This window comes from Thamnophis elegans, chromosome 1, assembly GCF_009769535.1.
Source record: "Thamnophis elegans isolate rThaEle1 chromosome 1, rThaEle1.pri, whole genome shotgun sequence".
NCBI lineage: Eukaryota > Metazoa > Chordata > Lepidosauria > Squamata > Colubridae > Thamnophis > Thamnophis elegans.
This window is the reverse complement of record NC_045541.1, coordinates 159,396,669-159,409,910: the sequence shown is the minus strand read 5'-3', so window position 1 is coordinate 159,409,910 and position 13,242 is coordinate 159,396,669. Positions and strand designations below refer to the sequence as shown.

Sequence of the window (13,242 nt, the reverse complement as noted above, 5' to 3'; positions counted from 1 at the left end):
GCCCCACTCTCTATACCCCGGGGTGGATGGGGTCTTAATTAGGGCTAATTTTGGGGTAAGGCTTAATTTGTGTGCATACATTCAAAAACATGATAGGGCTTGTTTTCAGGGTGGGTCTTATTTTAGGGAAGACACGATATTTGAATTGTAATTTAATGTAATCAATATGCAATCTAGTTAATATGATTACAGCTATGATTTCCTCCTTTGTTGTATTAACTATCACATGCAATGTAATACATGTATTACATGCAATTATCTAATAAGCTCTGGAGTCTCTGAGGGTTGCAGCTTTCAAGGTCTGTAAAAAATCTGGAAAGGTTCTGGTAGCAGATTATGGGGAATAGTCTTCTCATCCAAAAGCTCTGCAGAACCATTGATATTGGAGCACAGTAGCTAGTCCAGTAGCTAGCTAGCAGTAGTTAAATTAGTAAGATAGTACAGGATGGCTTTTTATGCTCCCGGATGTATTTCAGAATTTTTATGGTCCACTTGTGGACTTGCTTTTTCTTTTTCTTTCTAGGATGGGTACAAAGAATGCTGAACTCGGTGGACCTTATCTAGAAAGGACACAGATTCACTTGATGGACTATTACCAATTGTGAAATCAGATCAAACTCACTTTTGGCCCAGATGATTCGACTCACTTTCAAGGATTAGTTTAGCAAAACCGAATGCAATTCATTCATTGCCAGCCCTGTGCGTAGCACTCCAAAAGTATTTCCCCTGTTAGCTTTGCTTTTTCATTGTTTAGTAAGCAAACACTTTTAAAAAAATCATCTCAGGAGCCAAACACCTAATAGTAATCTTGCTGTTATAGATTTGGCAGGCCTAACTGAAGTAAATAAAGGAGTCAGGCCAGGCCAGGCCCTTTAACAAACACAGGGTTTGATTAAACTTAATTTACTCAAATGTGTGCTTTTTTTCTTGATGTCCTGAAGATTCAGTTCAAAGATGACCAATGAAGGACAAGGATGAGCATCCCCCTGCATCCCTCAATATAGATTTGGAATTAAAATAAGGAAGTTTTCCCCAGAAAACAAAAGTTGAACTCTACTCCCAAAAATCTTACCGCAGTTCCACACAGTATGTGACATAATCTCACCCTTTATTGTCTTAACAATTTTTAACTTCAGTCCTCCCAGAACGTATTGATTGACTCCATCAGTATATTGTTCGTCTCTACATTAGGAACTAGGAGAGTACAGAATCAATTCAAAATCTGCATTTTAATTTGGAGGATGTTGGCTAAAGCTAATTTTAAATACAGACTTTATCTGATTCACTGGGTTTGTTATTTATGCATACCTGCTATATTGTACCATTTGTACATTGGCTCTCCTTGAATTCACTTATAGAAAAAGTGACATTGACACTTAAATCTGATGCCAAAGGAGCAGCTCTGCTGCTTGATACAAAACTATTTTCTTTTCTGGCATATTTATAAATAAATTATGGAAGGATACATTTCTGTCTTTTTTTTGTAATCCTTCCAGGTATGCCAGGGTTTATTGTTTGATGAAATTGCATTTTTTTAAAAAAATACAAGTAATAACATATTATTTGTTTAGACTAATGAATTCCTTTCATTATTTAGGTAAGGAAGGGAAAAACAATGTTAATTATTGTGTTCTCTATATAGCAGTTGAACAGAGAAGGAATTTCTATCTACATGGGGATTTCATTTAATCAGATTGAGTTCATCTAATATAATTAAACAAACAAACAAACAATAAAACAGGCATTTGCACAGCCAGTATTTTTAAAAAATTTACAAGACATGGCTTGTTATTAAAAAAAAATGCCAAACATATACTGTCTCTGAACGTGAGTCTTTTTCTAGTTACCATCCTCTGCAGTCATCCCAGTCTCATCTCAACAATTGAGATGAGACAGCAACTCCTAGAATTCCTGGACAATAAAGCCAAAGCTGCAAGTTATTTTCAGTTGAAAACCCACTATACTGAGATCAGAGGCTAATATCTTTTTAAAAATCTTCTAATCTGGTGGATGTTTGAAACATGGCTGATATATTGATTCTGTCTTGTATGAAGAACTCTCTTTTTTTCTTTCCCAAAGCTTGGAAAGGATAATATTTACTCGCTTTCGCCAACTCTCTTTTAACCATCTCATTTTATTGATTTGGGTCAAGGTTCTTCTTTGTTCTAAATGTCAACTGAGAGAACTCATTCACGAAACATGGTTGAGTGTGCCACCTCAGAGTCCCATAGAACCTATTCCATACTGAATGAAGACTTAGATAAAATGCTTGACCATTTAAGCTAACCAATGAATTTTTAGCTTCCCAATTTCTTCCACTTTATTTGTCTCACCTTGGGGTCCTTTTCGTAGTAGTATTGCTGAGTGCGGATCCACCTGCCCACCAGGTGATCCCGTACAGTGTGAGCCAGGGCAAAGTAGTAGTCCCGAGGAGTGGCCACATTGCGGTCCTTAACAAGGGTGAAATGTAGATGTCGATTAAAGCCCTTTTTCAGCTCAGCCACATTCTCCACTCCAACAATGCCACGAATGCTGATCTGTTTACGCTTCTCCTGGTCGGTAAGGGGCCGAGACATGGCTGCTGAGGCTGTGATCTGGAGAAACAGAGCAGAAAGATTTCAATCTGATCGGCTTTCAGCACCGACAGAGCACTGACCTCTGGGTCCCGCGGCCAGCTTCTCTCCTCCTCTCTTTGGGACCAGGTTATGCTCGAAGGGAGGAGTTTAATGCCAACAGTGTCCAGCTTTAAGCAGGGCCTCCAAAGCTGAATCAGTGTCTCTCTCCAAAGAGGGTTGTGTGTATGTGTGTCAGAGATCCACGAGCCAAACTCAAATGCATCAAGCTGGGTCAAAGTCCAACGCTATGTAATTCCTTGTATTATATTAGAAATGCAAATAAAACCATGTTTAAAGCAATGTCCCCATAGAAACTTGCCACATCTGAATGCTGACCCTCTTCCAAAAGAGGCAAAAGGGAGAACACATCCACCCAAAAGGTCTTTCCTCCAAAACTGAGAGAATCCTGAATTCTGGCTACAACACTAGAGATTGTAGGACAGGATGTACACTATATCAGGGGTGAAATCCAGCAGGTTCTGACAAGTTCTGGAGAACCGGTAGTGGAAATTTTGAATAGTTCAGAGAACCGGCAAATGCTACCTCTGGCTGGCCCCGGAGTGGGGAGGGAATGGAGAATTTTGCAGTATCCTTTCCTTGCCACGCCCACCAAGCCACGGCCACAGAACCGGTAGTAAAAAAAAAAAAGAATTTCACCACTGCACTATATACATACAAAAGATGAACAAAAGATGGGAAAAGAATATCAGGGTCTCTTCTTTCTTATGAGGAACAATGTTGTAGGACAGGGATGGCAAACCTATGGCACATGTGCTACAAGTGGCACACAGAGCTCTCTCTGCAGGCATGCGAGTTGTCACAACAGCTCAGTTCTACCGCGCATGCGTACACACCTCCTGCCGGCCAGCTGATTTTCAGATCTCTGCCGCGCATGCGTGGGAAAGTGGGGCACATGCGGGAGACCCACACACATGCGTGGGGGGGAGGAGGGAGCACGGGGTGTGTGGCACCTCCCCTGCGACCTGTTTTTGGTCCCTGGAGGCTGCAGGGAGGCCTACTAGGCCCCAAAATGGGGGCACGGGGGGCAGGAGGGGTAATGCCACCCCACTCCAGGGGAAGGTTACTGCAAAATCCACATTTCCTCCCAATCAGCTGGGACATGGGAGGCAGAGGATAGATGGGGACGGGGCCAGTCAGAGGTGGTATTTACTGATTCTCTGAACTACTCAAATTTCAGCTACTAGTTCTTCAGAACTGGTCAGAAGCTGCTGAATACCACTTCTGCACAAGAGGCACAATTCAATTATTGAAAGGGCATCCCAGTCAAGAGAAGTATGTTATTTAATTGTAGATTTTCCGTTTTCAATGTAATGCCCTCCAAATACGTAGTACTACAACACTCTTCATCCCCAATTACCATGAACAGTAATGATAAAAGTTGCTAAAAAAGTAAAAACTGGGGGGAAAAGAACAACCCAACAATTTCAAAGCTGATTTGCAGAAACATGTCACACAGAGATCAAAAACCAGCAGAAGTTTTAGATTTGAAAAATTCAGATTACAACTAGTTTGACCAGTTTATGGATCAGGGCTCCCTCTGACATAAGGAACACAATAGAAACACAGTACAGGTAGTCCTTGAATTACGACCACAACTGAGCCCCAAATTTCTGCTGTTAAGTAAGACATTTGTTAAGTGAGTTTTGCTCCATTTAACAATCTTCTTTGCCACAGTTGTTAAGTGAACCACTACAATTCATAAGTTAGTAAACCAGTTTTTAAGCGAATCTGGCTTCCCCATTGACTTTGCTTATCAGAAGGTCGGATAAGGTGATCACATGATCTTGGGACACAACAAAGGTCATAAATATGAACCAATTGCCAAGCATCTGAATTTTGATCACATGATCACTGAGATGCTGCAAAGGTCATAACTATGAAAAACGGTCATAAGTCACATTTAACAGTGCTGTTGTAACTTTAAACGGTCACTAAATGAACTGCTGTAAGTCAAGGACTACCTGTATGTTCTTTCCGAGCCTTGGTGGCACAGTGGTTAGAGTGCAGTACTGCAGGATACTTCTGCTGATTGCAATTTGGCAGTTCAAATAGCACTAGGCTCCAGGTTGACTCAACCGTTCATCCTTCCGAGATGGGTAAAATGAGGACCCAGATTGTTGGGGGCAATAAGCTAACTCTGTAAACTGCTTAGAGAAGGCTATAAAGCACTGTAAAATGGGGAGAAAGTATCTGACGTCGCGATGGTACGACCTGCAACCTCGGAGCTCCGAGATCACAGTCGACACTTTTGCCGCTGGATGGTCCATTTGGACCTAAACCGTCCCGAAGAGAGGGGGAAGAGTACGTCTTGCTGATCTCAGGGAAGTAAAATACAGTATATAACTTGATATGAAGCATAGGTGATGACTGTGGAAGGGATGCACGAAAGTTCTTTGTAACCAATTGACACACTTTCTACAATTTGTAATGGAAGATGATTTTAAGGTGTTTGTGTTTATTCAAAAAATAAAAATTTTATTTAAAAAAAAGCAGTGTAAAATGGTATATAAGTCTAAGTGCTATTGCTATATATTCAAAAAGAACTTTTTTTTTGCCCAATTCAATTGGGAATGCAGCCATATAGCCCATTGTTGTTGTTAGTTGTGAAGTCATGTTTAACCCATCGCGACCCCATGGACAACATTCCTCCAGGCCTTCCTATCCTCTACCATCCTCTTGAGTCCATTTAAGCTCAGGTCTACTGTTTCAGTGACTCCATCCAGCCACCTCAGTCTCTGTTGTCTCCTTCTTCTTTTGCCCTCAATCTTTCCCAGCATTAGGTTATTCTCCAGTGAGTCCTTCCTTCTCATTAGGTGGCCAAAGTATTTGAATGTAGCCCGTATCACCAGTTATAGCTACACAAGAAGATTAAGTTGAGTACTTCAAAGTCTAGAACAGTTTTTCTCAACTTTGGTCACCTTAAGATATTAGCCTTTTAACTCCCAGAATTCAGCCTAGTGTTAACATTCACACTTGTTAAAGTGAGTAGGGTTGAGAAACACTGTGGTAGAACATTCACACAACATACCAAGCCTGCTTAGTTTTAATTTTATTTTTATTCTTCCTAACTCTGTGGGCTGGTCATCTTAACTGATGAATTGGGGCACTTGTTCACCCAGAAAATGGGTTAGAAAAGTCACTTCCACTGGGTTCAATGAGATTTATTTCTCAGCAAGGATGTTTGTCATGACAACACCACTTTGGATTCAATCCCAGACAAAAGCTATTTGTACTTTATGTGTCTCTCTTCCAGAAGCTAAAAGGGGTGCACATAATTTCTTCCTTTATATTTTATACTGCACACTTATAACCTTGGGCGCACCAAGGAACTGCCCCATAAACAGCTGGGAACTTGATCTCAGTTCTTCCCAATCCAAGAGCAATAGTATAACAGACGTCTCAAATGCCACTAAGCCATCATTTATTTCACCACTTTGTTCTACATTAGGGCAGAAACTTGGTGGATATGCTCAAACTAAACCACCAAACCTGGCTAGAAAAGCACAACTTGCAATCAGTTCACACCTTTTGATCCAAGACAAAGGCAAACACATTAGGCACTAGTTCCTGTCGCCAAAGAGCGTTTTCACTTTCTTCCTGCAGAGGTGTGGGAGTTGCCCGGTCGTTATTTTACCTGTCACTTTTGCGCAGCGACTTTCCTACTCGCTTCCACCTGGAAGAGGAGGAGGCAGTGTAGAAAGGGGTCAAGGAGCCTCCCTTCCTCTTCCATCTACGGGACGAGATCGTGGATAGGGTGGGGGCGAGGGCCCCCTTCTTCCCTGGCTCCCCCCCCCTTCGCAAAGAGAGATCGAGAGCGCTTTCCCCGGGGGCTCCGATGCTAGGTAACTACTCCGAAGCCCTTCCGCGTTCCTGGAGCCCCAGGGCGTGTCCCCAGATCCACCCTGCCTGCGCCTTGTCCGCGCAAGACAAAAGTCCATGCAGGGCAGACCCAGAGGCCGATCGGTGTTAACGAGCAAAGGACAAGACAGCCAATCTACCTGCTCTCGATCCTAGGACGAGAGATCTTCCTGCGTCTCCTCTCTCCGAGCTCGAGTTAGCCGAAGTGGTTTTCCTGCAGGAAAGGGGCAGACCCAAGCCCTCTTTTTTATAGATTGCCATTCGTCGGGTTCCACGCCTGTCCGGAGTCTGGCACCGCCTCCTCATCGTTGGATGGGGAAGTTTTTTCTTGCCCGCGGGGTGGGGTGAGGAAGGGAACTGGACTGGAGCGGCGAGCTGGGCTGCTGGTAAGGAAAGCGAGGGGGGGTTGATTCGGTTCCTTGAAGGGCGTGATCTGGCCTGCCCGATGCCCGCCCAGCCGTCTGTGTTTCTCCTGGCTCCAGAGCTGGCCTGCTCCTAGATCCGTTTGCAAGCCTTGCGTTGGCCTGAACTGGGAAAGCTGGCAGGATCTTGCCATGTTCTCAGAGAAGAGCACCGGGAGAAAGACGTGACAGCGGAAATCAGAAGGGCTGAAGCAGAAGAAGCATTTGGAAAGGAAAAGGCGGCCGAGGGAGCAAATGTAGCCTTGGGTGATAAAAGGACGAGGAGCGAGCCCTGCTGGGCAGGTGTAGTTCAGAACGTTTTTCCCCCCCAAGGGCAAAGGAAGGTCGTGAGAAAAGGGAGGAACCATCGAGGTAGACATCCATGGAGATTCTCAGTCATCCAGGTCGTGGTTGTCCCAAAGGTGCTTTTTTTGTCCCCCAAGAGGCAATGGGACTTTCTGGTTTTTCTTTGAAGGCGTTTCGCTTCTCATCCAAGATGCTTCTTCAAGCTCTGGCTGGATCCAGTCAAAGCTGAAGAAGCTTCTTGGGCGAGAAGCGAAAAGTCAGTGAGGAAACCAGATTCCCTTAACAACCTTGTTTACTAATTTAACAACTGCAGCGGCTTCCTTAACAAACGAAGCAAGAAAAGTCGTAAAATGAGGCGAAACTCAACTCCATGTCTCACTTAGCAACATAAATGTTGAGCTCGATTGTTAAGTTGAGGGCTACCTGTATACTCTACAGTAATTCACCTCCATAGGAATCCTTTAGGCAGGGGTTTTCAACATCTGTTGATTAGAGCAGTGGTCTCCAACCTTGGCAACTTTAAGACCTGTGGACTTCAACTTCCAGAGTTGAAGTTGCTGGCTGAGGAACTCTGGGAGTTGAAGTCCACAAGTCTTAAAGTTGCCAAGGTTGGAGACAACTGGACTAGAGGACTGCATTAATATCTGCCTGGCATGTCCAGTAAGCCTACTGCAAAATTTGCTAGGGTTAGGGTCTTTGGGGATCCTTCGTCGTCGTCGTCCCCCCCCACACAAAGTAAACATACATTCTCTGGGGACACTAAAGCAATGCAAGAAAGCATACGTGGCTTGTGGCTTATGCTTTTTGTGCCCTATCTTTTAAAGAAAGACTGTGGGACTGCCACAAAAGTGGAATCCTAGATTCCTGCCTATCAGGCATCCTGACCCAAAGACCTTAAAATAAATAATTAAAACTTAACTAAACTAAAAAAAAAAAAAGTGGGGGAATTGGAAAGTTGCAAAACTTTTATTTATTTACAAGATTGCCTATAGGCTTTACTAGGATGACAGCATCTCTCGGCTAACTTTTTAAAAACTATAAATGTCCGGCATGAGAGTCACTCTCGTCATAAAATTCATGATATGCCCCCATCCTTTTTTTGTCCTTTCTCTCCGACATCAAAATGCAGAAAATGTAGAAACTGGAAAGCAAAGATTTAGGACCGTTTCATTTCATGCATTATTTCTGGGAATAAAAGCATAGCTGAGCATAGAATTGATTTGTGGGGTTTAATGAAGGGATAATGTGTATCTGTATAGGAGCCAGGAGAAGCAGAAGTAAGGGACAATGAGAATTTAGTTGCAGTTAATGGCTGATAAAATAGGTAACGAAGTTTGAAGAGTCATTAAACTGAGGACAAAAGATTTTGTAGCCACATCTGATTTTTTTTTTCTGTTCTTTAAAGTACTACAAGATACTTTTGTTTATCCGTTGGAAATGTTAATAATTGTTGGTTATAAACGATCCGTTTCCGGCTTCGGGGGGCCTGGGGGAGGCCGTTTTTGCCCTCCCAAGGCTTCAGGGAAGCTTCAGGAGCCTGGCGGGCTGCATGCTAATGTGCAGGGGAGGCGGGAAGATTGAGTGGGCATGTGTGCGTGTGCAATAACACGCACACAATTTTGGCACGCCGTAAGAAAAAGGTTCCCAGTCACTGCCATAAACCAAAGCTAAGCAAACCATGATTTTGAGTGATAGTCTGAATCCAGGCTCTATTTAGAATGCAGTAAAAAGGGTAAAAAGCTTCGGAAGAAAGCAACATTTTCTTTGCAGAATACCACCCATATAAATAATTAATAAATAAGGCATGGTTACACTGCCATCATGTGGAAAGTAACATGACGAGGGGCCAGGGTGAAATGAACAGGCCTATAGATTTCCCCTGAGCCTGCATTTATTTCCTTGTCTGGGAGAACACTGAGTTCATGTTGACCATTGAAATGTGACTGAATATTGCCAATTAATGCCTCCAAATGTTATTTCCTATTCATTTTGATGTTTACCAAAAGTTCTGTTATGACGTTTTGACGCTGGCTGTTCTCACAGGTAAAACTTAAATACATATCAGCTAAAGCATTCATGTGAAAAAACAGTTTTGCATAGTGGTTAAGGCTTCAGGCTAGAAACAGAAAAGTCATAAGTTCTAGTCCCGCCTTAGGCACAAAGCCAGCTGAGTGGCCTTGGGCTGATCAGTTTCTCTCAGCCCTAGGAAACAGGTATGGACAAACCATTTCTGAAATCTTACGAAGAAAACTGCAGGGACTTGTCCACTGTCCAGGCAATCACCAGAGGTCAATACTAACTGGACACCACATATCTGCAGAAAAGTATAAGTCTAGAATTTGCAGAAGTTGTTTTCTTTTCTTAGACCAGTGATGGCTCACCTTTTGGTTGTCATGTGCCAAAAGTGTGCCGCACCCATAATGCAATATGAATGAGACACCCCTTTGCGCCCTGCGCATGCACACACAACCCCTGCACTCCCCCTACCTCCCCCCGCCCCATTTTGGGCCTAGTAGGCCTCCCTGCAGCCTCCTGGGAACAAAAATGGGCCACGGGGGGAATGCTGCACTCCCACCCTCCCTCCTGCCCCCCACATTCGTACATGACCCCCCTACCCCTCCCTGCATGTGCATCTCCTGCATGTACCCCAAAATAAGCCCAAAAATTAGCTGGCCAGTGGGAGGTGAGCTGAGCTGCGGTGATGGTTCACGTGCCCACAGAGAGGGCTCTGAGTGCCATCTGTGGCACATGTGCCATAGGTTTTCCATCACAGTCTTAAACCTTGAAAATATGCCCAATACAGTATAAGCAGGTGGGATTCAAATAATTTAACAACCAGTTCTCTGCCCTAATGACTAGCTGGATGGGCAAGGCTCGTTGGTCATGTGACCGGGTGGGCGTGGCCAACTCAACATCACTCAGGTCGATGGGCGCTTCGCCGTAGCTGTGACAATGTAATAAGGGTTAACCGGAGAGGCAGTTTCTGTAAGCAGGGCAATAAAGATTAGGCTAGAAACAGCACCAGAATGTTTCCTTCCTGCCTTCCTTACAGGATTAATCCTGTAAAGTGGAAAAAAATAAAATGAGATTTCTTCCAACAACCAGTTCTCCCAACTGCTTAGAAAGTTAACAACCGGTTCTTCCGAATAGGTGCGAACTGGCTGAATCTCACCACTGAAGCAGAGATATGTTATGCAAGAGATATCCAATTTGCTCTTTGTAATATTTTTTCTGGTTGTTTAAAATGTGTAACTACATTAGCTATTGGATTTATAAAATGATGACCTCTTCTTTCAGACCCTATTGCAGGCAATTTAGACTATTTTTTGAGATGTTATTCCCGAGCGGAGAGATTCTGAGGAAGGGAAGCCATTGGCAGCTTGGTATTTCTGCTATTTTCCCCAAGATAAAGAGGATTTCTCAGTTTTGTGGGAAAGTCCCTGGGATTGTGAAGATTTGTGCCAAATATGTACATCCACAAATACACACTCAAGCTCATATTTTGTCCCAATATTCATACACTGAGAATGACCAGGAAACTGAAGTCATCACAGCAGGTCCTGACAAAATGACAAAATGATGTGTGAGGGAAACAAGGATATAATGGTGTGGGTAGATATGGTGGGAGTTTAATAATTTCTCTATTCTAACACATTAACAGAGGTGGTATTTAGCTGGTTCAGAACAGTTCACCCAAACCGGTAGCGGAAATCACGGGTGAGGATGGGCCCGCCCCCACCCACCCTGCTCCAGCTCTATGCCATCCTATTTAGACACATATTTAGGTTTTTGAGACTGGGCACATATGTGGAACATGCGCGTGCAAGCAAAGCGAATGCACGGAAGACCGTGCACATATGCAGACGTGCGGGGCGCATGTGTGCAGCGAACTGGTGGTAACAAAATGTGAAACCCACCACTGCACATTAACATGACCATTTTGTGGCAAATTTGGAGCAGATGAGGGGGTCCACCAAGGGAACAGGCTTGGGGATGGTTATAGAGCCCTAGAGATGCAGGGCTCCTCTTGTATCCATCTGTTAATTCTGGCAAACAGTTAGACATCCTATTTTTCTTTAACCTGTTTAGAAAGTAGTATTAGCATTGATGCTATTCCAGCTAGGAACCTCAGAAATATTCAAGAAACATCTTAAGATTCAACATGTGCCCAGCAAGGTAGATTATTGTAACTATAACCAAAATAATGAGTTCTCATAAAATATATATTTAATTTATTTGTTGCTGTGTGTAATGTCCCAAAGCTATAGGATGTGGCTTCAAGACCTTTACATGATTTACTCCTTTTAAATCTTTAGCTCTCCATACTTAAACTTATTTTTCCCCCATTTCTTTTTATTTGCGTTCCTGGCATGGGAGGATAGGCTCCATTTAGATTCATCCGTGGATATGCCTGGGCTTCCAATTCCATGTGCCAGCATGGGTGTCCATAGAGGAGATTTAAAAAAGGCAAGATGATGGCTGTAACTGCACATTCTATTCTCCACCTCTTTCTGCTGTGTGCAAAAAAAGGGGAGGGTTTGCACAGTTGTGGCCACCATCTAGACCCGTGATGGCGAACCTATGACACAGGTGCCACAGGTGCTATGCAGACCCATATTTGGTGGGATGCCAGCCGTCAGCTCCGGTGCGCATGCGTGTGCCAGCCAGCTGATTTTTCGCCTTCCCCAGGCTTCAGGAAAGCCTCCAGAGGCTGGGGAGGGCAAAAAATGGCCCCAATAGGCCAACCGGAATTCTGGTTGGCTCGTTGGGGTCGTTTTTTGCCCCCCCCAGCCTCCGCAGGCTTTCCTGAAGCCTGGGGAGGGCAAAAACGGCCTCCACCCCCCCCCCGGACGGATTGTTTCTGAACTTCCGGTTGGGAAGGGAGGCTTTTCTGAAGCCTGGGAAAAGTGAAAAATCAGCTGGCTGGCATACACATGCGCAGGCCAACCAGAAGGGCCAACCGGAAGTTCAGAAATGATCCATTTCCAGCTTCTGGAGGGCCTCGTGGGGAGGCCGTTTTTGCCCTTCCCAGACTTTAGAAAAGCCTCTGGAGCCTGGGGGGTCATGCTCACATGTGCAGCGGGCCTGGGAGGTTGAGTGGGCATGCATGCGTTCCAGCGTGCGAGCGTGCAATGTTGGCACGCCGTAAGACAAAGGTTCATCATCACTGGTGAGACTTTTTAACTGCTGTGAATATTGCTGGTATTATAGCTTTCCTGTTCAAATCTGAACACACACACATACAAACACCCTCCACCACACCACACACCACAGACACATACACACACACACACATACTTCCTCAAATATACATCCAAAAGGCAGCAGAAATTTGTAGTTCTCCACCTATTCTTTTTATTAGAACACTACATATGACCCCGGTGGGCCTGGAGGGCAGCTGTTTAGAGCTAACAATTGCCAATGACATGTTATGCATCACTAGGGATCTATTCTAAGCATCAGGAACATTGTAAGGAAGCAGAACAGATGTCTGTGGAAAACAGGGCTGTAATGGCCCAGCCACCAAGCCTCTTTAGAAACGTAAAACCGTGAGGAGATATGTGTCATCTTGGAACCCGACTCCTTTGCAGCAAAGAAAATCAACAATATGAATGCAAAATAGCACCCATTGAATAAATTAGGTAAACATAAACAAGGCAAACAAATCAAGAACACCGTCACCACAGAGAAAGATGAATTCAACAGGGAAGGAATCCTTGGTGAGAACCAGCAACCTATTTACAGACATGTCTTTTCTTGTTTTGTTTCAGAGTGTGGTTTTATTTTCGTGGCCATGTTGTTTCACATGATCTTTTTCTTCGGCTCCTCCTTGGCTTATCTCCGCTCCTCATTAAAATAATGGGAAAAATCATTAATAATTTAATGATATGATACATTGGTAAAGGAAAAAAAACCCTATTTCCGTTGTCACAAACACAATGGTGGGTTGTTGGTTTTTTTGCTTTGGTGTGTGTGTGTGAGAGAGAGGAGGAGGGAGGGAGGGAGGGAGAGAGAGGGGGGAGGGAGAGAAAATATGAACT

At 43.9% G+C, this 13,242-nt stretch overlaps 1 protein-coding gene across 1 annotated transcript in view; it reads right to left on the bottom strand.

Moving 5' to 3' along the window:
- The window catches only part of PYGL (glycogen phosphorylase L), a 47,359-nt gene extending 40,579 nt beyond the window's left edge, over positions 1-6,780 (bottom strand). The window contains exons 1-2 of the mRNA XM_032236729.1: positions 6,635-6,780; positions 2,334-2,594 (exon numbers count right to left, since the gene is read on the bottom strand). Of these exons, the coding sequence (XP_032092620.1) occupies positions 2,334-2,576 (243 nt within the window). The 5' untranslated portion in view covers positions 2,577-2,594; positions 6,635-6,780. The remainder of the gene's footprint in view (positions 1-2,333; positions 2,595-6,634) is intronic.
- Between the last annotated feature and the right edge of the window lie 6,462 nt (positions 6,781-13,242).